This window comes from Amphiprion ocellaris, chromosome 7 (assembly GCF_022539595.1).
Source record: "Amphiprion ocellaris isolate individual 3 ecotype Okinawa chromosome 7, ASM2253959v1, whole genome shotgun sequence".
In the NCBI taxonomy this organism is placed as follows: Eukaryota; Metazoa; Chordata; class Actinopteri; family Pomacentridae; genus Amphiprion; species Amphiprion ocellaris.
This window is the reverse complement of record NC_072772.1, coordinates 23,597,820-23,621,285: the sequence shown is the minus strand read 5'-3', so window position 1 is coordinate 23,621,285 and position 23,466 is coordinate 23,597,820. Positions and strand designations below refer to the sequence as shown.

The 23,466-nt window shown below is 41.2% G+C and overlaps 1 protein-coding gene across 1 annotated transcript in view; it reads left to right on the top strand.

Moving 5' to 3' along the window:
* Positions 1-23,184, top strand: part of ulk2 (unc-51 like autophagy activating kinase 2) — a 44,264-nt gene extending 21,080 nt beyond the window's left edge. Inside the window, exons 5-27 of the mRNA XM_023289317.3 lie at positions 496-532; positions 2,525-2,698; positions 3,465-3,538; positions 3,692-3,793; positions 3,880-3,938; positions 4,308-4,390; positions 4,511-4,561; positions 4,664-4,752; positions 5,251-5,419; positions 7,927-7,984; positions 12,265-12,414; positions 14,457-14,602; positions 14,708-14,788; positions 15,714-15,979; positions 16,060-16,238; positions 16,716-16,825; positions 17,012-17,149; positions 17,267-17,508; positions 17,615-17,793; positions 18,082-18,200; positions 18,434-18,591; positions 18,721-18,856; positions 20,385-23,184. Coding sequence (XP_023145085.2) covers positions 496-532; positions 2,525-2,698; positions 3,465-3,538; positions 3,692-3,793; positions 3,880-3,938; positions 4,308-4,390; positions 4,511-4,561; positions 4,664-4,752; positions 5,251-5,419; positions 7,927-7,984; positions 12,265-12,414; positions 14,457-14,602; positions 14,708-14,788; positions 15,714-15,979; positions 16,060-16,238; positions 16,716-16,825; positions 17,012-17,149; positions 17,267-17,508; positions 17,615-17,793; positions 18,082-18,200; positions 18,434-18,591; positions 18,721-18,856; positions 20,385-20,449 — 2,865 coding nt within the window. The 3' untranslated portion in view covers positions 20,450-23,184. The remainder of the gene's footprint in view (positions 1-495; positions 533-2,524; positions 2,699-3,464; positions 3,539-3,691; positions 3,794-3,879; positions 3,939-4,307; positions 4,391-4,510; positions 4,562-4,663; positions 4,753-5,250; positions 5,420-7,926; positions 7,985-12,264; positions 12,415-14,456; positions 14,603-14,707; positions 14,789-15,713; positions 15,980-16,059; positions 16,239-16,715; positions 16,826-17,011; positions 17,150-17,266; positions 17,509-17,614; positions 17,794-18,081; positions 18,201-18,433; positions 18,592-18,720; positions 18,857-20,384) is intronic.
* Positions 23,185-23,466: the final 282 nt, after the last annotated feature.

The following is a 23,466-nucleotide window of genomic DNA, read 5'->3' as shown; positions in this document are numbered from 1 at the left end:
GACAGTAGTGGGTAGTACGACTGCCAGTGGTATGCATGTGTGGAACACAATGACATCCTACTGCATATGTTTGGAACAGAGTCCTCCAAGGGGACTAGAAAGTAGTATAAAAACAACAACAACAACAACTAGGTGTCCGTTTCTGTTTGAGTACACATCTGCAAGGCTTAAGGCTGGCCTTAGACTGAGCACAACACCAACAGTTGGGCAGCGAATGGTGGACAACACCAGCCTCATCTGTCTGGCCTTGATGTCCCTCTTGAGAACTAAGTGCACCAGCCAGTGTTGTCCGTAGTGATCAGGCTCCAGCCATTCAGCAGATTAATTAATGAGCCAGCCGTTATCTGATTGGATTTGAACAAACATTCATGTAAACATACAAAGACACACTCAGCATAGATGTATGCATATTACTAAATGTGCTTCTTTGCTTGACATTGTTGAACCTGAATTTTGATTATTGCTGATGGTGATTGTTTGTGTCCCCATACACAGTATTGTAATGGAGGTGATCTTGCTGACTATCTGCAAGGTAAGCATCGCACTAATCTGTCTGACACACTCACACACAGATTATTGTTCATGAAAACAAAGTTACTAATGCCGCAGAGGAGGAAGAACCATGTGACTGCAGCTGGTATTAGTGTAGGTGTGGGATTGTGTGCACGTGATGGTGCATTTATCATCTCTGTGCGATGGCTAGTATGTGGAATAATGTAAGCCTCTATCGTGTGTGTGTGTGTGTGTGTGTGTGTGTGTGTGTGTGTGTGTGTGTGTGAGAGAGAGCAGCTTTGTACAAAGGCTTCCTTCTCTTCCTTCACCCTGTCAGCACACTGTTTATGTCATTGTGATAGTTTATAAAGGTCAGCATTTCTGTTAAAGAGCAACAAGTCAGCTCAACATGAAATTATTTGTAAAGGGCATTAACAGGGATGTTTAGAAGTTCTGTTTTACATGGCTGACCTACTGCACACTGAAAAGGAAGAGCTTAGCAAAGTAATTCACGTAAAAGCAAATGTTTCAGCCTCAGGTTTTGCTTACCAGAAGGGTGTAGTGATGTCATGGACATAGGATGTCTCTGTCTGGCACCAAGGGTCTGAAGTTTCAAGAAACAAAACCAGAATGTCAAGTTTCATGTTTATGTTTTTCAGTTCAGATGGCTGACATTCTTGCATGAATTAGCAGCTAAGGATTTATTAAAAATACAGGAAGTCTCCTCCTCAAACACTTGTCGCCTTCCCTTATGAGACAAGAATATGAATACTGATTAAACAGCGTCAGACATATTGGTAAATAAGTTTGCTGGCATGATACATTCTAGGCGATATATCACACTGTTCTTTCGTGTACATTTGTTGTTTTGATACTAAGCAAATTTTCCTGAAACAGTTTGGTTTATCTGTGACCCAGCCTCACCTCACAGGATTTGAGCTTCAGGATAGTGAATTGCAAATTCCTCTGTATAAATGGCAGTTTGCCAGTGCATGTCTTAGATAACCACACGTTACACCTCTGTTCTATAAAAAACACTGATTGTGTTGTTGGAGCAGCTCCCTTATCACTGTACCTTTGCATAATGTACACAGGTGTCCACATTTGCAGTTTATGAAGTGTGTTGTGACTCAACAGTCACAGGGTGATCCAGGAGTCTCTGCTTGAGTAACACTGGTGATTGCAAAATGACATCTGTGGGGTCGTACTGGATTGGTTGTTTGTAAGTTTACAGTGTTCTGAACAGAATTGTGCTTTTGTTTTTACCACTGGATGGCTTCTTTGCTGTGAACACCGTGTAGGTAACAACCATTCTACTTATATAAGAGGATCTCTGTAGTGAGTGATTGTACCACTTGCACAACTTTTTCATGTTAGAAAATAGTCCACTGGGGTTGGCAGTGGACCCCCACCCGCCCTGCCCTCTAGATCCTAGATTAATGTTGATAAGCTTACTGGTTTGATCTATGCCTACACTGTAATCACAATGGCTTCATAGAGAGAGAGAGAGAAACAGAATGAATATGAGAGAGAATCCTCTTAGTCTCACATCCGATTAGACTTGTTGCACTACCACCAGGGAATAGGACCTTCACTGCCTCAGTTTACACTATTTACCTCAGGATTATTACAATAATATGCAAATCATTAGCTGTAATCAAGTGAGGCTAATGAGCACTTTTTGGGGATTTTTCCATACTTTGTCATGTGAGAGCAGCTGTAATGTGGAAAAAGTCTTTTAGTGTGTTTTTGTATTAACTCTGCATCATGTCAATACAGACTAATTAAACAAGTCATTAATGTGCATCATTAGCAGCAGGAAGCACTTGAATCAATTCAATAGGCAAACCGGCTATCCAGGGACACAATGAGGAAGAAGGTGCATCTTGATGAGCAGATTTGCTTCAGTAAGCAGGTCTTTTATCCCTGGAGAAAAACACTGAAGAACTTGCAGCATATGTACACTGACAAACAGCAATATTGTGTGTTCAGTCCTGAGTTGTCATTGTTTGTTATGTATGCTCTGTTTTAGCTAAGGGGACATTGAGAGAGGACACACTGAGAGTTTTCCTCCAGCAGATTGCTGCTGCCATGCGCATCCTCAACAGCAAAGGAATCATCCACCGTGACCTGAAACCCCAGAACATCCTGCTGTCATATGCAGGTCGCAAGAAGTCCAACATCAGTGGCATCCGCATCAAAATAGGTAACAGAAGAAGAAAAACTGGTTGTTTTCTATCAGTGTATAGATAGTGTGACACACTTTCATGTAGTCCTCGGGTATAAGCCTGTCATTACCACTGCACATTTCACACAGATTTCTATCTGTGATCTGACTCACACGTTGCAGATTGCAGGTATAAGCCAGCCATTGGCTGTGCATTTTTTTGCGGTTTTCTCCTCTTCTTCTGCTATCTATATAACCCCTTCACAGCAATGACAACTTACTGGTCAGCAACCTACCACATTGAAAATGTTGAGTTTTGCTAAGAATTTGGATTGTGCAATAAGGGAGACCTGCTAGTTTTTTTCAGTAGCTTGTTCATTTTAATGACAGTGCTCTCTTCCTTGTGAGCAAATGTTTTACCAAAACAAAACAATTACATTTAGAAGCCAAATAATTGGACTTGTTGGACAGTGAAATACTTTTGGTCAGTAGTAAAATGGGGCTCAAAAGTCACTGGGTTTAGAAGAGACCATTTTATGTGAGCATCAGATGAGTAGCTACCCACTGTTCAAACCCCAAATTACTTTTTCTGCTGTAGTATTGTAATAAATGTATTTCTAACTACAATGATGGTGTTTTCCTCCACTATTGTCACTCTGTTTTGTGCGCAGGACTGTTTTATGTATGTGTTATTGTTCCCAGAGTTTCTGTCCCAGACATCCAGAGTCCAACAGTAGTGGTTTGTGTTACTAGTAATAATAACACATGTGTACTGACTGGTTTGTTTCATGCTTCTGTCCTGCAGCTGACTTTGGCTTTGCACGATACCTCCAGAGCAACATGATGGCAGCCACGCTGTGTGGGTCCCCCATGTACATGGTCAGTGTGTTTTAATGCATATGTGTTGTGTGTCTAGAATTGCATTCGAGGTCCGTAATTAAGATAAACCCGTAACATCTGTTAGCCTCCTTAGCAGTTTGTTAAATAACTCTCCCTGTTTTGGATCTTTACTTGTGATATTTTCTCTGTCAGGCCCCAGAAGTCATCATGTCCCAGAACTATGATGCCAAAGCCGATCTGTGGAGCATAGGGACAGTTATCTACCAGTGTCTCGTCGGCAAGCCACCATTCCAGGTTAAAACTGTGCACAACAAACCATAAACAAATTAGCTTGTTGATGTGTGTGTTTGTGCACCTAATTTCTTTATTCCCATTTGCAGGCCAACAGTCCCCAAGACTTAAGGATGTTTTATGAGAAGAACAAGAATCTACAACCTATGTAAGCGACTTCCTTCACACTGTGATTATGTGCTTTTGTGGGTGTAAAGCTAGGAACAGCTTGAGGGGGGGCAATGTTGGGCTGTCAGGTGGTGGATACACCATTTAAGTCCAGACTGAAATGTCTCAACAACTATTAGATGGTTTGTCATCAGATTTTGTGACATTTATGGCTTGACCAAGTGGGAAATAAAGTATTCAAAATTCCTAATATCTGTGACTTAGAATTGGAGTTAGTAGGCTGACATGAGCATTTTATCGTACACAGGAAGCAGGGAACTTGTAGGATGATTTTGCACAGTCTACAGGAATCCTACGAGAAGTACAGTATGAATGTGTGTGTATTATGTTCCATGCTCTCATTTACCAGCATCCCAAGGGAGACATCCGCACAACTTAGTGACCTTTTGCTTGGCCTACTGCAGAGAAATCAAAAAGACAGAATGGACTTTGGTGAGGACTGACATTGTAGTGAAGTCTTTAAAGTGTAAATGCTAATTGTACTTGGTTTTACACACTTTGTGATGTGCATTGATGTTTGTTAAAGAACTGTCTCTCCCTTTGCTCTCGTAGATACATTTTTCAGCCATCCCTTCCTCGAGCCCTCATCCACCATTAAAAAATGTAAGTGCAAAGGCCACATTCCTAAGCAGCATAACTTTCTACACTGCACTTTCTCATTGTCCTATGTAAAACCATGTTTAATTGCAAATATATTCCCCTCAGCATGTCCAGTGCCGGTCCCCAGCGCCTCCAACGCTGTGACGGACAGTTCCTGTGGCAGCTCCCCATGCATCCGCTACAACTCTCCTCCTGTGAGTTTGATATTACTTTATAAATCCTTATTCAGAGGGGATTACACTTATACTGCAACTAAGGTGATAAAATATTAACCACGGCTCCCCTGGTGTTATGCTCCCATTGTACCTTTGTTACTGCTTCCTGTACAAACAGTACCTAAAGACATAAACCTAGTGTCCAAAAAAGTTAAATACACAGATCCTTTACAGAACATTTTCTGAGGAGATTTTCAGCTCGTCATGTATTTTTTGAACGCTAACTCCTATATGACCTCTGTGAACACTGCTTATAGGAGTGCTGCTACATCTATTGCTGGTTATAGCAGTGGGAATGTAGAGCAAGTCAGTTTCCCAGGATGTCAGTGTTCTTTGTAACAGTGTGATTGTATTAGTTTGACAGTCAGCACTGCCCTGCCTGGAAGCCTTAATTGCATCATTCAGGAGCCACACTACAACTTAATCCTCTTTATTTTTTTCTCCTCTTCCTCCTTCTGTCTCTGCCTGAACACACAGTCTCTCCCGGACATGCAGACTCTAACAGAAGATGGCCTGTCGTCTCCTCCGCTCGGTCCACCCAACTTTTTGCAGCTGTCCAAAGAGTCTGCAGGAAGTACCAGCAGTAAGAATTCCTCCTGTGACACTGATGACTTTGTCCTGGTGCCTCATATCTCTACAGACAGCTGTAAGTCCCAACACACACACACACACACACTGTATGTTCACCTAAATACACCTGTGTGTGTCCTACGTTGACTTAGGTCTAACTAGGAACCATATGAATTAACAGGGAGACAAACAAAACAATAAGACAATAAAAATAAGATCAATAATCAGTTTCAAAAATTAATTTTCAAAATGATGACAGATACAATAAATTTAAGCAGCAGTTTCAAACATTTTCCAAGCTTGTGGGGCAAAGTAATGGTGTTTCACTCTCTCTATTATGACGTTATCAAACAAATGAATTTCAAGTATCATAGTGAGTATTTTTAGAACTGGAAAAAAACATCCATGTTGTCTGTACATAGTTGAGCACCAGTTTCAAATTAGTGAGTTGTTTTTGAAGGAGGTTAAATGACAGCTATAGATTTGTAGTGGAGCCTTTAATAGAAACTGCACAATAATAAAGGACTACATCATCTGCATGGAAATGTAAATTCTAATTGTACAATTCAGAGGTAATGCTGTTTGTATAGATCGTGAATAAAGCTGACCCAAGGACAGAACCGTGGGGGATTCCTTTTGTAATGCTGGAAAAAGAGGGCTGAATGTTAATTACTTTGACACACTGTAACCTATCTGAGACATAATTCTGAAACTGCTGGCAGCTACAGCTCAAAAACGTTCATCATGTCTTCTTTTTGATGCAGTAGTTTTGAGTTCTTTTGTTCAGACATAAGGTGAATAGATAGATGTTGATTACCTTGACAGTTTCTGCCAGAGCTTTCGCCTTCTTCTATCTATTCACCTCATGCCTGAACAAAAGAACTCAAAACTACTGCTGGCAGCTACCATCACCAAAACCCAGTGAAAAAAACCTTTGTAGAAGTAGAGAGCGGTTAACTGTGTCAAAAACCGTTGTTAAGTCAGTAAAAAGTGCAGTCTCTGCTTTTTGCATCCAGATCTGAGACTACACTAATAATAATATATATTGTGTTTTTATGATGGCGCAGTCTAATTTAGCGTTAGTCTGACACGATGCTGTTCCAGTATATGTCTATACACAGAGCTCTTGTTCTGATACAGCCAATGAACGACAAAACCCAAGATCCACAGACTCAGAGCAACAACCCACAGTAGCTGTACTGCTTCAGTCTCGTTGTTATCTAACTTACACACATTTACACACAGCTTGTCCTGCACCATAGCTTGTTGGATGAACTATCAAAGAGCAAGTGAGGACAATTACATTGCTAACATGAGTTGACAGGCTAGATAGCTAATTAGCTGCACAGCTACAATGTAGCACATTAAACAGCACTCGAAAATAGCTGCATCTAGATGCCACTATGCTCCTTACTCCTGATATAGCCAAAACATGCCATCTGCCCATTACACATAGCTACAGTGCAAGTTTTTTTCAACACTATCAGACCATATAAATCCCACATTGTGAAATGTACAACTAAACTGAAATCTTGTGACATAGTTAGTCATTAGTTTTGTGTTGACCTAGCTCTGTTTAGATGACTTAACCAACTCTGCTGGGCATTGAGGACATTTTCTCTAACAATCTCTGTTTATATTGTTCATCCCCTGTTACTGTACATTCACGGAGTTACAGTGTATAGTCCATGAAGCAATACGGGCTCAATTTGCTCAGTGTATATTTTACTTCACAGAGATAAGATTTGGTAGTTTCTGAGTATGAAGAAGTACAAACACTTAGAAATAATAAGAGGTCCTTCTTTAAGTTTAAGATGCAGCTGTTTAAAACATATGTTTTGCTCTCAGCTATTGCAAAATAATAGCAAAATAATTTGACAAGCATTGTTAATTCTTTAGATTAAATATGTAAAGGGATAGCACAACACAGGGAAGAGCAGTCCAGTTAATCCTCATATTGTAGATAACCATTATCAAATGCATGAAAATCGGTTTTCCACAGTACATACAGTATGAATCATGACCTTTGTTCACAGACATAAACATATTCATCTGCATGTCCAGCACATGGTCATACACTAACATCTGTTCTGGACAAGCATGCAGATATCTTGAAACTGTACACATTAATAGACTCACCATGGCTACAAAACACGTGTAGTGAAGTCACATTCACTACCTGCTAGTGGTACCTAGAGCATACATACTCATACACACTCGCATTGCACATGTCACCAAAGCTAGTAAATTAGACAGCTGCTCACCATTTCATGCTGTAATTGTATACAATGGTCCACAAACAGTAGGCGCACACACACACACACACACACCCTTTTGACTGGTAAAATGAACCCTCATGCTCCGCACCTGCTGCAGCACACACATGCACAGCCACACACATCCACCTGCTACTCCTTCCTTCAAATAATGAACAGTGCAAGAAGCGAGAGACAGCGCAGAGCATTGAGAGTGTCAGCTATCATTTCAAGTGCCATTTAATCAGCTAATAACTAGTGATTTATACATCGAGAAAGGCTGTTGCTCCTTTGTCATTGTTTTCTTTCCTTCTTCCTTCCTCCTCAGATGACCAACCAATGGGAGTTGGTCGCCGGGCGTCCAGTGAGTTTCTCATGTGTGGAGGGTGAGTGCAAGGCTGTTGTTACATATGCTACTTGACAGTCAGCATAGACCATGATGAGCCCTTACTAAAAGTTGTGAACAAAGAAAGGCAGTTCTAGAAAGAGAAATGAAAACTCTCCAGGAAATTTCATTTATTGAGTAATAAAATCAAATGAAAGGAATAGTTTCATATTTTGCAACATACACATACTAGCTTTCTTGAGAGCTAGTCTTAGCTTAGCATAAAGACTGGAAACAGGAGGAGGCTGGCTCTGTCCACAAGTAATATCAGGGTCTGACTGAGTGCCTTCATTGCTTTATACTTTTAAGTAACAGGCTTGAAAATATCTAAGTTGAAACAAGCACAAAATAACTCTCAACAAAAAAAGTAAATACATATATTTCTCAAAACTATTCCTTTAAAAAGCACATTACTAAGAAAGTAAATGAATAAAGAAAAAGCACAGCAGTAACATGAAAAGAAGTTTTCCAGATGTAAATGTGGTTGATTTGAAACCCCAATAATTCGTGTGCTACAATTTTAATTCGTTTTATCCAATTTCCTTTTTCAGTATTCATTTGTGGTCATCAGAATGCACCATCCAATTGTTATAAAACTGACCTCAGTGCCTTTTAGCAGTTAATGTTTATTAGCTGTGATTATTGGCCATTCAGCTAACATTGTCAGTACTGCGCCGGTATTTTTACAAAGATCATTAGAAGGCCTCTAAGAATGCTGAAGGCACTGTTTGGTTTTAACGGAGCACACCGCCACTAAGTCATCAGACACTGCTAATGCAGTAGGAGCTGTGTGTTGTTGGTGCAGTGAAAGTGTGGCATGATGCTGTGAGTCAGACTCCATCTCACACACACCCTTGAGTTCACATGTACTGGATGTATGTAAGGTCATAACATCTATTCTTGGTGTTTTTGTGTCAGAGGCTTCCTTTGTTTCTTTGTGTCACTATTTCTGTCTCTGACCACCAGAAAAAACAGCCTTCCCTCCGCTTTATCCAACATATCAAACACACACTGCCTATTTGTCATGTGTGAATTCTCCTCCCCACCTTTAAATCTGCATGATTAGTGAGTTATGAATCAGAGCCAAACAACAAGGTGGTGCTGTGCTAAAAACAGCACCTGACCCAAAGAGTGCTGTGTGGATAAGAATAGTTTCACACACTCGCCAAAACCTGCTTGCATTAACAAACTGTGACTGTCATTACTGTGCCTCAGCTGTGGATGAGAATATGTTCACGTGGACAGCAACAACATTCTTGTAACACAGCAGCATTGACTGTCCTCTTTCACTTCAGGGTCAAATCCAGTTAGTTGACTTTACTAGTACTTACTGTACTCAGGACACAACTGCACCTCATTGTGACCCTGAACCTGTTCAATGTTCTGCCAGTTTGTGGTTTTGGACTTTTCACTAGCTATGTTTATACCAACAAACTTTGATTCTTCATCATGGATATGAATTTGGCTTTTGGATTTTTTAATCCACCTTCAGGTGGAATTTAAAAAAAAAAAAAAAAAAAAAAAGAATCTGATTTGCTGACCTGTCCAGGTCCCTCCTTTCACCCTAACTTAGCTGGAATAGGCAGCAGCCTACAGCACCTCTACAGGATAAAGCAGTGTGTAGATAAAAGATGGATAGGATCAATTTTGCTCACTTTATTCCTGCTCTGTGTTATTCTTACTCCTGTGTTGTGTTATTTCTCTTCCTTTTGTCAGGGACAGCATAAAGCCTATTCTATATTTGTCTTAGTAGCTGCAATTATGACAAGTGTGCAACCAAAAAAAGATCCACGTATTTTGACTTTAATATTCTGACTTCCCTGTTCTGTCAGTGTCAACTCCATTGGTTCCTTTTTTTCCACGTCTAACTAATTCTCTTAACCAACTGGCTTTTACCAGTTATTACAGACATGAGTTATAAAATTGTAGAAAATGGAACAGAGGAATAAAATACATGTACACATGTGGATAAAATTGTTGGTACCCCTCGGTTAATGAAAGAAAAACCCACAATGGTCACAGAAATAATTTGAATCTGACAAAAGTAATAATAAATAAAAATTCTATGAAAATTAACCAATGAAAATCAGACATTGCTTTTGAACCGTGGTTTAATAGAATTATTTAAAAAAAATAAACTCATGAAACAGGTCTAGAATTTTTATTTAATATAACTTTTGTCAGATTCAAATTATTTCTGTGACCATTGTGGGTTTTTCTTTCATTAGCCGAGGGGTACCAACAATTTTATCCACGTGTGTACATCAGCCTTTAGATAAACAGACTATATTTAGTTTCTAGGATACACTTATTGTTGGTTTAGGTCTTTTCATGAGAGTTGTTGATTAATAATGGTGTTGAATAATGCCAGACTTACTATTTGAACTCCCTATTATTAGAATATAAACAATACAATAATCATCATGTTCACCAGTTATTTTCATGCAGTGTATCGTTAGCAGATTGTCACTAGCTATATATAATCCCTATAGTCTAGCCAGCTATGTTTGTAAGTGTAGCTAAAATACAGGCAGTAATTTAAGTTTAGGTTGAAATTCAAATAATAAATACATACATTTTGCGCAGTTACTTGCTGAAATTCTTCTACTGTCCGTCACTCTTTGCTCTTAGTCATGCTACCCCTCCATCTCATAATAACCTGTAGCCCAAAACTGCTTTACTCTTCATCCATCTCCTTGCTTTCCTGTTTGCATGTGTCAACAGCCTCAAGCAAAACAGCTCTATGCCATCTCTGTTTCCTTTTTGGTTACCTTCACTGTGTTTCTCCTTTGTTGCTGTTCTGTCTCTGTCTCACTCTCCTCTAACTGTTCATGCTGCCAGCTTTACTAGCTTTACTCCTTCCCTCTGCTGTCCTCTTCACATTTTTTCCATAGCAATAACTCCTCTCCACTTACATAAATTAGTTAACCATTGACACAGGAGTTGTCCCTTGCAATTTAGTAACAGCAGCCACATGCTCAAGGAGCTCCTAAATCACAGCCTTGTTTATCCTCTACTCACTGTGTGTCCTAAGTTATTGGAGTCCAGGGAGAACATAGAGGGTGGAAGTGGAGAGGAGTGTGGACTTGTGGGGATGGATAGAAGAGGGGAGTATTTGAATTGTCATTGTAAAGAAAGCAAGAGATTTGAAAAAGAAAAGAGAGACAAAGCAAGCAAATGAGTGTGATGGATGAGGAGAAACTGAAATGACAAGTTTGTATAGACTGAAACAGTTTAGTCCAACCCCCTCTACTGGGCTGCTTGGTTGAAAACCAGGTCAGCAGAGAGGCAGCTGACTTGCAGATCCATTCTCTCTCCTCTTTCCACCCTTGGCTGTTTTTAAAAAGCAGCTGTTCACTGACCTACAAATTTTCTTTCTTCCTTTTTAACAAAGCAACAACAGCACACAACACCCCTCTCCATAATAAGCCTTGGTTGGAATCAATAAAGCTTTTAGCATCATGGAGAAAAATAGAAAGCCTTCACTGTATCAGATAAATTCTCGATTGGTGTTTAAACGTGTTGGAAATGAACAGCACGTGGTTATGTTCAGATTTGCAGAAATTCCACAAAGCAACTGCTCTCTGGTTCTTTGTCTGGACTAGTCTTTGGCTCACGTGTCCTCCTCCTCTCTTCACTGTAGGCCCTCCCAGGCTTCACATCATTACATAATACCAGTTTACAGCTGGTGCTGCTCTCTAACGGTCATTCCCTCCTCTCTTCCTCTTTTTTTTGTTTTTACATTCTATATGTAAGAAATGGCGCTCTGGGTGACTCGGCCGTGACTTTAGAGTCAGAACATTTTGTCTCCTCTGGAATAACAAAAGAATGCAAATGAGCTGAGCCTCTCTGCACTTCCCTTACTGTGTCTGCTGAACACAGAGGACCTCCCTCACACGTGCCATTGGCCGTCCCTCTATGTAGCCCGGCCCTCAAAAATGTGAGCACAAAGCTGATTGGTCATGCCTCTGTGTTTACATCGAGGCCTGGCCCACTTTTTTTTCACCCCCTGTCTCTGCCTTTGTTATTAACCAGGCTAAACTTAAGTTCCACAGCCTGCCTCCACACTGGAATAAACAAGAACTAGAGGCTGTGGAATACAAAGTTCCTACATTTTCCTACAACTTGTCCTGCTTCATGTTCTGCTTCTTACACAAGCAGTTTGGAGAGTTAGGTTGTTATGGGATTTGACACCCTTGAAGATGTGCGGCAGATATGTAAGCTGCAGCAGCCTCGAGCGGACTGGCTAACAGCACTCCTCTCCCCGTTATTCCCCTCTAGGCAGCCACAGCCTACCCCAGGACAGACTCCCATGGTGTCCCCACGGGCTGAAACAACACCAATCCCTGTTCCCACCCAGGTCCGCAACTACCAGCGTATCAAGCAGAACCTCTCCAGCAGCCCAACCACCACGCTCTACAGCTCCCCAAGGTAAGAGCCACTGGGTCTGAGGGTGGAGGAAGCAGTCTGGAATAAACTTCGCATCATTTACGTCTTATTGATTTGTAATCAAATAACTGGAATGGAGTGTTAATATCAGCTTGTGATTGATGCTTTTTTTTTACCACAAATGAATTTTCAAGTTTGGTAATGAAAATACAGGCTGGTATTTCATCAGCCAGAAAGTTTCAGTGCAATTACATCAGCTAATTGCTTGCTTGAGTTTGTGGCCTCCCAACCTGTTGCTGGGAGGATTTGTTGGCAGTTTATGTGAAGACAAAGCAGGGAGGACAGCGAGGGGGAGGCAGAGGAAGGGAGAAGGGTGGCACCTTGTTACAGAGGAAAAGTAGTTCTGTTGTTCCTATTTACAGTCTGAAGAGGAGTTTTATTGTGCCTACTTCTGTGTGGGCTTGTGTTCGCCTGATAGTTTTCTTGCTCTGTCATTGCCATTAAATTCTTCCTGTCGTGTTTGTAGCTCTGCAGGTTAGAATTTGTTAAATGTTTCTGGCAAAGCACCCTGTCCAGTCAAGCTCTGTGTTTTCCCACAGGAGTTAGATCCTGGAGCGCAGGTACTGTCCCTTTCACCCACAAACTCTAGCTATGTGTCTTTGTTCAGAGTGGGACAGATGAGCCTTCTTGTCTAGTCAGTCTGTACAGGGAGGATTAACACTCTGACACTCCCTTTGACCTATCAAAGCCCCCCCCCTCAGGGAGTTAGGATTATTGTTCTCACTGTAGGGAACAACATTAAAGGAACTGTTATTTGATTGAGATGCATGAATTCTCCCAAAATAATGCACTCCACAGATAGGATGTACAATGAACTTTCAATGAAAGTAAACACTCCATCTTCAAATTTTATTTTATCTTTACAACATTAAAGTACCTGGAGTAAATTTTGATCATTAGGAAAGGCAAGGCAGCTTTATTTGTAGAGCACAATTCAAACACAAGGCAAGTAAAAGTGCTTTAAAATGCCAAAGAAATATATTCAGAAAATTAATTATAAAAATGATTTAAGTGTACACATTAAAATCGTACATTAAAATTGTAGAAATAAAACATAATTAAGCAATAAAAATGCATTAAAAGTCAGAAAACACATTGAAAATCTAAGAGGAAGCTGCAGTAAACAATCTGGTTTTCAGGCCTGATTTAAAAGAGCCAACAGTTTGAGCAGACCTCAGGTGTTTAGGAAGTTTGTTCCACAGGTGAGGAGCATCATAGCTGAATGCTGCTTCACTATCTTTGGTTCTGTTCTGGGAACACACAGTAAACCTGTCTCTGATGACCTGAGGCCTCTGGATGCTTCATATGGAGATAACAAGTCCAGGATGTATTTTGGTCTGAGACCATTCAATGCTTTGTAGACCAGGAGTCAGATTTTGAACTCTGTTCTTTGACTAACAGGAAGCCAGTGCAGTGATTTGAGAACCGGTGTGATATGGTCCAGTTCCTGGTATTAGTTAGGACTCTGGCAGCAGCGTTCTGGATCAGCTGCAGCTGCTTGATTGATCGATTTCTTGTTAAATTGTTAATTAGTTGCACTGCCAACCATGTTTTGACTAGTGGGTGTCTATTTGTTAGTGTTGTGTACACCATATACCAATAACAGCGATATGATCCATATTACTGCAGTAGTTTCGCTCATTCCACTGAGAGTTTGTTGTGGTAACACAGCAAGAAACAAGTTTGAGATGGGCAAATTAGCAGTATGCATAACAATTGCTCCCACACGTTTTGTATCTGTGTGTACAGTACTTACCACTGTAATGGGTTGTCTCAGCAGCCAAACAAGTATTTACTTACTGACTAACCTGCCTGAGCCAAAGGAACATAAGAGAAGTGACTTGAGAGAGTGTAGTTGATTAACGGAGTACTTGATGAAGGCAAGAATGGCTTAGATTTTTATTTTTATTTTTACTTGAATGTTTGGATTAGTTCAGTGTTGAATAAACTGCAACAACGGAATGATCTAAAAGCTAAAAGGCCTATGTCTACTTATTATGTGATTAATGTTTGTGTTTTTTTAGGTCTGGCACTGTGAGGCGCTCCAACACCAGTCCTATGGGGTTCCCCAAGGTGGGCTCCGGGTCCCCCAGCTCTGCAGACATGCCTCAGACAGTGGGCCGGCGCCTCTCTACGGGTAGTTCCCGTCCCTACTCCCCCTCACCTCTTGGTAAGGACTTGTCCTGACACAGCACAGCAGGGTTTTAATGGCACCTTCTAGACATGAAATGGACATTTCCAGAGGCTCACCACAAAAATAACTTTGTGTTCACAGTGGGCACCATCCCTGAACAACTGGGTCACTGCTGCTGTCACCTGCAGAACCAGGAACCTCGCAGCCGCAGCTCTTCAGGAGGTCAGTTAACAGGCAGAGCTGCTCTCTGCACTGCCTGGTCACTGGGTTGTTGCACATCTAACTGTGTCATCTTATTCACTCAGATAAGATTCAACCTTAATGGTCTTGTGTGGAATGTGAGTTGTTAAAACAATAAATGCTTCATGCTTGGAGCATAACTTATAATACAAATGTCAAAACTACAGTACATACAATGTACAAATGAATGCAAAGAAAACAAGTTTGGTATTCATTGTAAGAAACAAGTTGAATTGAACACTGGCAGGGCAAAAACATATGCAATGCTTTACCAAAAAGCAGTGCATTATAATGTTTGTGATGTAAAGTTTAGCAGAATTACAAACACGTGCATTCAGCAGCTGGTGTTTTGTTTTTCTCCTCTGTGTCACGACTTTATTTTTAACATTGCATTAGTCACCATGAGTCAAGGCCTTTTTAAAAGACTCTGACTCTGCTGTTACATTAACAATGCAGACACCTAAAACTTCTTCACTGTTTGTGTCAAGAGGCTTGCTGCCATGGTGACCATTTTTTAAATAGGGAAGTTGCAGTGTCCTTACTAGAATGATGCCTCAGCCAGACAGACAGCACTACTTTGCCCCCTACTTGGAAAGTCACACAAAACAACCAGATTTTATGACCCACACAGAGTTTCTGTGGAAGGGCAGTTTTCCTTTTGCTGACTAAGTAGAAACAGTGACATGCTCATTATAGTGTCTCTACCAGTATATGCAAAGCTAGTTTTAGAGGTGAAGAGGTACCACAGCTGAGAGCCAAATTATGCATGCAGTTATATCTCCTCCTACGCATGATCAATCAGTTAAGTCTCTATATTTTGATGAAAAATTGTAGAATTGGTACAATGCCATTTTATGGGGGTGGTTAACTTGAATTGATTCTAAACTCATTCCTCTACCTTCTCCAGGTTCCCCTGTCCCGTCCTCTCAGCTCCTGGGGGCTCGGCTCCAGAGTGCCCCTACCCTGACCGAGGTTTATCAGACCAGGCAGAAACTCCACAAGCAGTTGTCAGACCCTGTGCAGCCTTCGTCCTCCTCCTGTAGTCACTCCCCTCAGCTTGGCCGACCCGCTAACCTCGGCTCCTCCCCCACCAAGTTGCTGGGCTCCTCCCCTCGCGCATCCGACTGGCTGCAGAAGTCCCCGCTGCCCACCATCATTGGTTCCCCTACCAAGGTGAGTTATTAGGAAGTGTTCAGATGTTTTGTATTCAATCAACTAAATGTTAGGTGTTAAGATTTGTTTGTTTCCATCAGACTATTTCGGCACCGTTCAAGATCCCCAAAACGCAGGCCTCCTGTAACCTGATGGCACTGGCAGACAGTCCTGTGCCCACAAAGGCGTTGGCAGATGCCCGGGATGTCTGTGCTTACCACTGCAGCCCATACCTGGCTGGACGGGCAGCTGCTCCAGAGGCCAGCAGAACGTTTGGCAGGTAGGGTCATCAGTCTGTTTACTTCCCTTGACCAGAACTACACTTTCAGCACCATCTCAGTTTAGACGTTAACTAATGTCAAACTGATAAATGAATGTCAAGCGATGCAGTTCATTATGGTCAGTCTCTAAGATGATGGGCGTGATGCTATTCAGTAGTCTGCATACAGTATTGATTTCACAGGTGATCAGTAGTATACTTGTGTAGTGGTAGCTGTTAACCTGAACATAATTTAACGATGCATAAATATTCTTGTAAATATAAATAATTTATTATTTTCTTTGCACAGGCTGGGTGCACCGGCCTGTTCAAATCGATTAGGAAATTTAAACATTGTAAGAATGACGTAACTCTAAAAGTGAAAGGTTGCATACGTCTGTATGACTTTGCCCCCTCTCTGACGCTCCTTTTTACCATGTGACCTCAGTTTGTCTACTGTCGGACGCTGTGCTGACGTTATCTGTGGTTGCCTTGCAGGTCCGTTAGCACAGGTCGTCTGTCTGACCAGCCAATCAGAATCACTTTAGGTGGACAGACCTATCAGGGCAGCACTGACAGCTTGAACACTGAGCGACCCATGGACACAGGTATGGGTATGCAGCTCCATGTACTCTGTACAAAGTTTACAGCCTTAGTTCAGTCATTTAGTGAGTTAATTAAATGACCAATGTCCTGCTAAATTTAAGCAAAAAAAAATATTGTACATGCTTGAATTCATTATATAACATTCAGTGTAGTACAGAAATAAATGACAAATTTTTCCCTCCCCAAAGCCCCTGCAGGTCCTAGCGGGCTGGCTCAGGGTGGATCAGCCAGTCCCCGTACTGTTCTTTTCACTGTGGGTTCACCACCCAACAGCAGCACTCCTCCTACCTGCAGCCACTTGGGCACCCGACCACGGACCACTTCAGGTGAGGAAACTCTCCACATGAGCTGAGTTAGTGTACAGGCAAATCATCTGTTAGAGGCAGAAAAACTGTGGGGTGTTTATCACATGGTTCTCTGCTCTGCTGTCCCCATCCTCTCAGTGGGTTCCAACAGTTCGGCCGGCTCGCTGTGTTCCACCAGTGGTCGGGTCTATGTTGGATCCCCTCCAGGCATGGCCATGGGGTCCTCTCCTCCTGGAGGTTTTGGGGGCGGCCAGGTTGTCCCCGGGGCAGAGGGGGCACCCAGCAGTCTGCGCTACGTACCTTATGGGACATCTCCTCCCAGCTTGGAAGGATTCATCACTTTCGAAGCCCCTGAGCTGCCTGAGGAGACTCTGATGGAGGTGAGAGGGAGGGCGTCATTTGTCTCTATTTCCCATCATTTTACAGGGGTGCTGATCAGTCTGACATTTTCTTGGATGTATGCTTTTTTTTCTCTCCTTCACACAGCGTGAGCATACAGACACCCTGATGCACCTACGGATGATGCTTTCATTCACCGACTGCGTCCTGGAGATGGCGGCAGTTCGAGCCGGAGGGGCAGAGCTTGGTGTGTCGGCTGCCTCCCTCTACCCTCCTCAGGACAGTGTGGTTGTGGACCAGATCAGCCAGCTTAGCAAGGAGTGGGGGTAAGATTCAAGATTCAAGACCTTTATTCATCACAAACACAATTATGCATAGAGTAATGCAGAGTGGAATGCATTGAGCACCTGGTCCAGACCGAAACAATAAGAAGAGAGAATAAAAAACACACACAAGAAATACACACAAGGCTAATGGAGGAACTGACGGTCTAGTCTACCTTTGTGCTAATCTTATCCGACGAATAATATCGTGAGACCTCAGGAGGCCTTTTGTTCAATGCTGTTGCTGCAGTCCATTTGTCTGATATATTGTGATTTTGCTTCCCCCTACAGGCAGGTGGAGCAGTTGGTGCTCTACATGAAGGCAGCTCAGCTCTTGGCTTCCTCCCTCCATCTGGCCAAAGCTCAGATTAAGTCTGCCAAGCTCAATCCTTCCACTGCTGTCAAACAAGGTAAGGATATTTTGATCTTCCTCTCCCATTACTTTACCTAAACTGTGTCCAGCACATTAACCTGGAAACTGAGGGTGAGGAAAGAGGTGAAATCTGCTTTTAACCTTCTTTATTAGCAAGAGGAAGAATTATATTAAACCAACTTATATCTTTTTGCTCAATATTTACAGTTTATTTACTCAATAAAGTGACATGTATAAAACATACTAAAGCCTCTGCCTTTATTCTCTCAGTGGTGAAGAACCTGAATGATCGCTACAAAAGCTGCATCTCGCTCTGCCGGCGGCTGACCGACAAACTCAACCACTTCTTCTCTGATAAGCAGCGTTTTGTGGATGAGATCAACAGCGTCACTGCAGAGAAGCTCATCTACAATCACGCAGTGGAGATGGTGAGCCTCACTCATGTAGAATTTTGGAATGATGATTGAAATGATCACATTTAATTTATAGAATAACAATAACTAACATAAAGTTGTAATCAGTGCTAGTCACCCTAATATGACGTGTGTGTGTGTTAGGTTCAGTCAGCAGCTCTGGATGAGATGTTCAAGCAAACGGAGGACATCGCCTACCGCTACAGCAAGGCTGCCATGTTACTGGATGGCCTGTCCAAGATCCTACAAGACCCCACTGACATTGAGAATGTGGTCAAATGTGAGTACGCATTCTGGGAAAGGCACATGCTCATAGGCTTCATATGCAGCGATGCATATGAAGAGATCTGTGGCACGTATCAGTGATTTAAGAGTACTTCTGGCTGTCATAAATCTTTTGCATACAAAGAATTTTCTCTTAGGTACAAAAATTCCAGATCTGTATGTGTAATGTGCATGTGGAATTATGACTAATAATTATGTATTTATCTGAATGAATGCAGAGTTACCTCTCTGAACCACTAAACCTAGCAGCAGATTTGAAAGGCATATCGGCAGAATTAGTAAAATTACAGCATTTATCAGTCAGAAACAGTACAAGCAGAAACAATCGGTGCTTCTTCAACTAATCATGTGTGATTTTCCCGTTTCGCTGGCAAAATGTACCAAACCTCAGTAGCTTTGCTTAAAAGTGGGATATTTAGTCAAATCTCTTATTTCTACACGTCTCCTATGAGAATTCAACAGAAATTCTGTACAACACAAAAAATTCTGCAGCACAGCCGAGAAGCTAATAATGACTCAGCTGTGACCAACAGTCACGTCATAAAAATTCAGAAACTTTTCAGATGAGCTGCAGATTGTCCTTATACAGAGAATAAATTTAAAAAGTATGGAAACAAATTAAGAAGTTTAATTTCTACATTTTTTAGACATCGAGGCACCGTTTTTTTTTCCCAGTATTAGTAACACCGGCATGCACTTGGGCAAAAGATTTAGAAAGTGATGCCATTTTTATTTTATTTTTTTTTTTTTTAAATTATAAACAAATTCAACTTTTCTCTTTCATAATTTATGGCATTATGACTTTGTTTTACTGTACAAAAGGCATTTCTGAGTTTCTGAGTCTCGCTCGTTCTAGCCATAGTTGTGCTGTTTCTATTGAGGTTCAGGACTTTAAGTCCAGAAACTACTTGAAGTTCAGAGGGTTTCAGTACATCATAGAAATCAGCTAAGATAAAAACTAAATCTAAGTTAATCTGAAATAAATTCTCAGTTGATTGAGAGATGTGCATCTTTGCTTCCAGTTTACTCACAGTTCTTTTTAAATTAGTTATAAATCATACTCTTCAACAACATGTGCTGTTCTGTCTTGGAATGCCTCCAGCCTGTATTGACTACAGTTGGACCTTCAGGGTTTTAATGCAGGCTTGTTGTCCAGCAACTGTCATGTCAAATTGAGCACTTCTGAGACTTTTACTTAAGCCTGATGTTTTTTTGGCATTTTACTTCATGTCAAACTATTCTGTATCACTCTTAGGGAAACTACTACATTTTTGAAAGAGGAATTGAAGCTCTCCCGTATAAAATACTCTATTTGACATCGGAGGGTCATTTTTGTAAATGACAATTTCATAAAGGAACCAGAAAATGTCACAATTTACAGCAGTTTGGGGGTGTGGTTCATCTCATTGTGAACAGTTGAATTTGAACAAGCAATTACCAGCCCTGTATGTTGACTAAAACCTTGACTATAATATGTTTTTAGGGGTTTCTGTTAACAAATTTTTGTTTTGTGTTCCCTGCAGATAAAGCCAGTGTGGACCGCAGGATCTCAGCTCTGTGCTACTGTACTGTCACACTGTATGAGTAGCAGCCCTCCCACAGACACTCGCAGAGGGACCACGTCCTAAGACTATTGACTACCTTCCTCACAAAGTCCCTGTTTCCTCCTGTAGCAGTTCAAGCACTTTTGATTTGTGAGGTTTCATCTGTATTTATCATCAGTTCATTTCACTGGCTGCATCACAGAATGAACTGTGGCTGATGCACAAATTTCTAACCAAAGACGACAACAGATCCGGAAACAAAAGGCTGAAACCGGATATGAACATACAAGCGTGCACTTTGAGGTGCATTTTTTTTTTTTACTCTATGATGGTAGAACACCATCAGATCAACATATAGATTGTTGATATTTGTTTTTACCAGAAGAAAACAAGGACTCACAGGACTATGAGACAGTGTTGTGGGCTTCAAACAGACTCAAGCTCCACATCCAACAGTTCACTTTTACATCCTATCAGTGGTTATTTACTCCATGTTTAAGTTGTTATTGTTCTTATTTATTGGTTCAAAAGAACATGGAGTTTCATGCCTGTCTTGAAAACTTCAAGTATTGGAGTGAAAGAAAAGGAAGAAATTAACTAAAGGCTTATTGCCACTCACTGTATTTGATAAAGCTCAGAGACTACATGGACTTCTATAGAAAACACAAACTCCTGTTACAGAAACTACACAGCCGTGAGAGCAAAGGAACCTGTAGATTTGTAACGGTTTTGTTTTTATTCTTTATGTTGTTACCTCAAGCACTTTATTGTGGATTGAGAGGAGGAACAGATATCTGAAGGTGGAAATGTGAAGGCAGGGGGGACGGTTTTCTAATCACACCTGCTCCCACTCAAACGTACCTGATCTGTGTGCATGAGCAACAAGTCTTCAGAAGTGCATGCATTTCATATTCATAGACTCACTGCTCAACTTCTTGGGCATTGACTATCAAAGATCACAGAACCACTTACCTCTACTTTACTGATGTATGTTTATGCACTTAAAGGGGCATTCCAGTGATTTTTAAGATTCAGATCAGCTTGTTCATCATGTGAATGATGTTCAGTCTGTAGAAACAGTTGTGAAATGTCTCCTGTGACTCAGACCTGAAATTTCCTTGATGATGTCTCTGCAAATTATCTTTACCTAGACATGAGACTTAATAGGAGATCCAGAAAGAAATATGGATATTTCATGCATAGACGGTTTGAGTGGAGAATTGTTTACGTAGAATGTATAATCTAGGGTCTACTTAATTTCATTGTTTAATTCAACTTTCTGGAAGTGGTATGATATATCGGTGGAATCTCCCTTTAAATCCAGACACACTAGTTGTGTCTAGCATGTGAGAAAACGAGCTACCGTTTCTGCAGCCATTCTGAGGCTGCCACGTTCTCCAAGAATGACAGATGTTCTCAAACATCACGCTAATGTCATTTAGAAAAATACTCCCAGTTTCAGCAGACATATGAAAATATATATCTAGGGAGCTTTCATTGACTTATATCAAATTTGCATTCATTTTGCACAGATAGTAGAAAAATCTTGTTTCTCACATAGTTTTCTGTTGTAGTTGATTGGAATGGACTTGCGAGGACTTGTTGATCATGGTAATCACAGTGAGGAGGGGTGGAGGTGAATTTGGGGTGACAGTGGCTCACTCTGCTCATGTGAACTTAGATATTCAGAAGGAAACCAGAACTTGAGTGAGTGGCCCTTCTCCTGTTACCACTGAAGCTCTGAACAGCCAATCAGGTGTCCACTCTAACCCCTGAAGAAGTGAAACTGAACGGTCAAATTACTTGACAAGTTACCTTAATAATAAGTTCCATTTTACTAAAAAAAAAACTACAGCTTCTTATGTTCTGTCAAAATCTGTAGCGACTTTTTTTTAAACAAAACTTGATGTTTGCAAACCTGTATATATTTGAATGTGGTGCATGTGATGATTCCTTTCCCTTCTCTTGGAAGGGGAGTGTGTGTGTGTGTGTGTGTGTGTGTGTGTGTGTGTGTGTGTGTGTGTGTGTGTGCGCGTGTGTGATCATAGTTTGAAGGGGTGTGGATGTCGCCATCACACGCCCTGCCTGTCAGTCAAAGAGCACAAATCTTTATATGTAGATAGATGAATTTGTATTGATTTTAGTCATGTCTGCCAAGGGTTTGATAAGGAAAACCTATTTTGGCACAACAGGAGTGTGCCAAAGACTATAATAAAACTCATGGCAGCTCCAATCCTTTACAGAGAACTCTTTCTACCAGGACTGTTCGTTGTTGAGATCACATTTATTTAGTGGTTCTTATGAAATGTTCTGAAATGAGCATGAGATTTTTTTGATTTCAAACTCATTTCCACAAATTTTATGAGACTTGATTTGTCACAATCTGCACTGCCCTAACGTCTAACATTCATTCAGTCCCTCTGCCTCCCCCTCAACCTGTCTGCTGTGCTCCCAACGGTATATGTACTGTATGTATGAGTGTATATATACACACGTGCATTAAGGCCAGTAGTATACAGTTAGTGATGGAAAAGGAGGTGCCTTCTTCAGACATAGGCCTACTCCTCTGTACAGGTGTGAATACATTCTTTTTCTGGGTAAAAATGTGTATAAATGCATTCACAGGTGGTGTCTAGGCCTGTTAATCTGATGTACTGTTCTTTTTCTAGACATATCTGGGTTTCAGTTTCCCTTAGCCATGTCATGAGCACTCTGAACCACATGAAGCCTTTTACTGCACACAGAGTGAAGAGGGACAAATAAAGCTGATAGAAACCCACCTGAAACTTTGCTCTGTACCATTTTGGACTGTACCTGCAGATGGACTTTTTTAGATAAAGCATGGGTACCAACTCTGCATCTTACCCCGTAGAACCTCTAGAATGTTGAATGTATGTACCCTGTCGTTTCGCGCCTCTCCAGCTTGATCTGAATGCATTCTGAAGAACCCCGCTGTCAGTCACCTCCCTGAAGATGCAACACTTTCCAACACAGATTTTTCAGAGAAATGTTAATGTCATACTTGTGTCTCTCACTGAGGGGTGTCTCTCTTGTTCTTTAT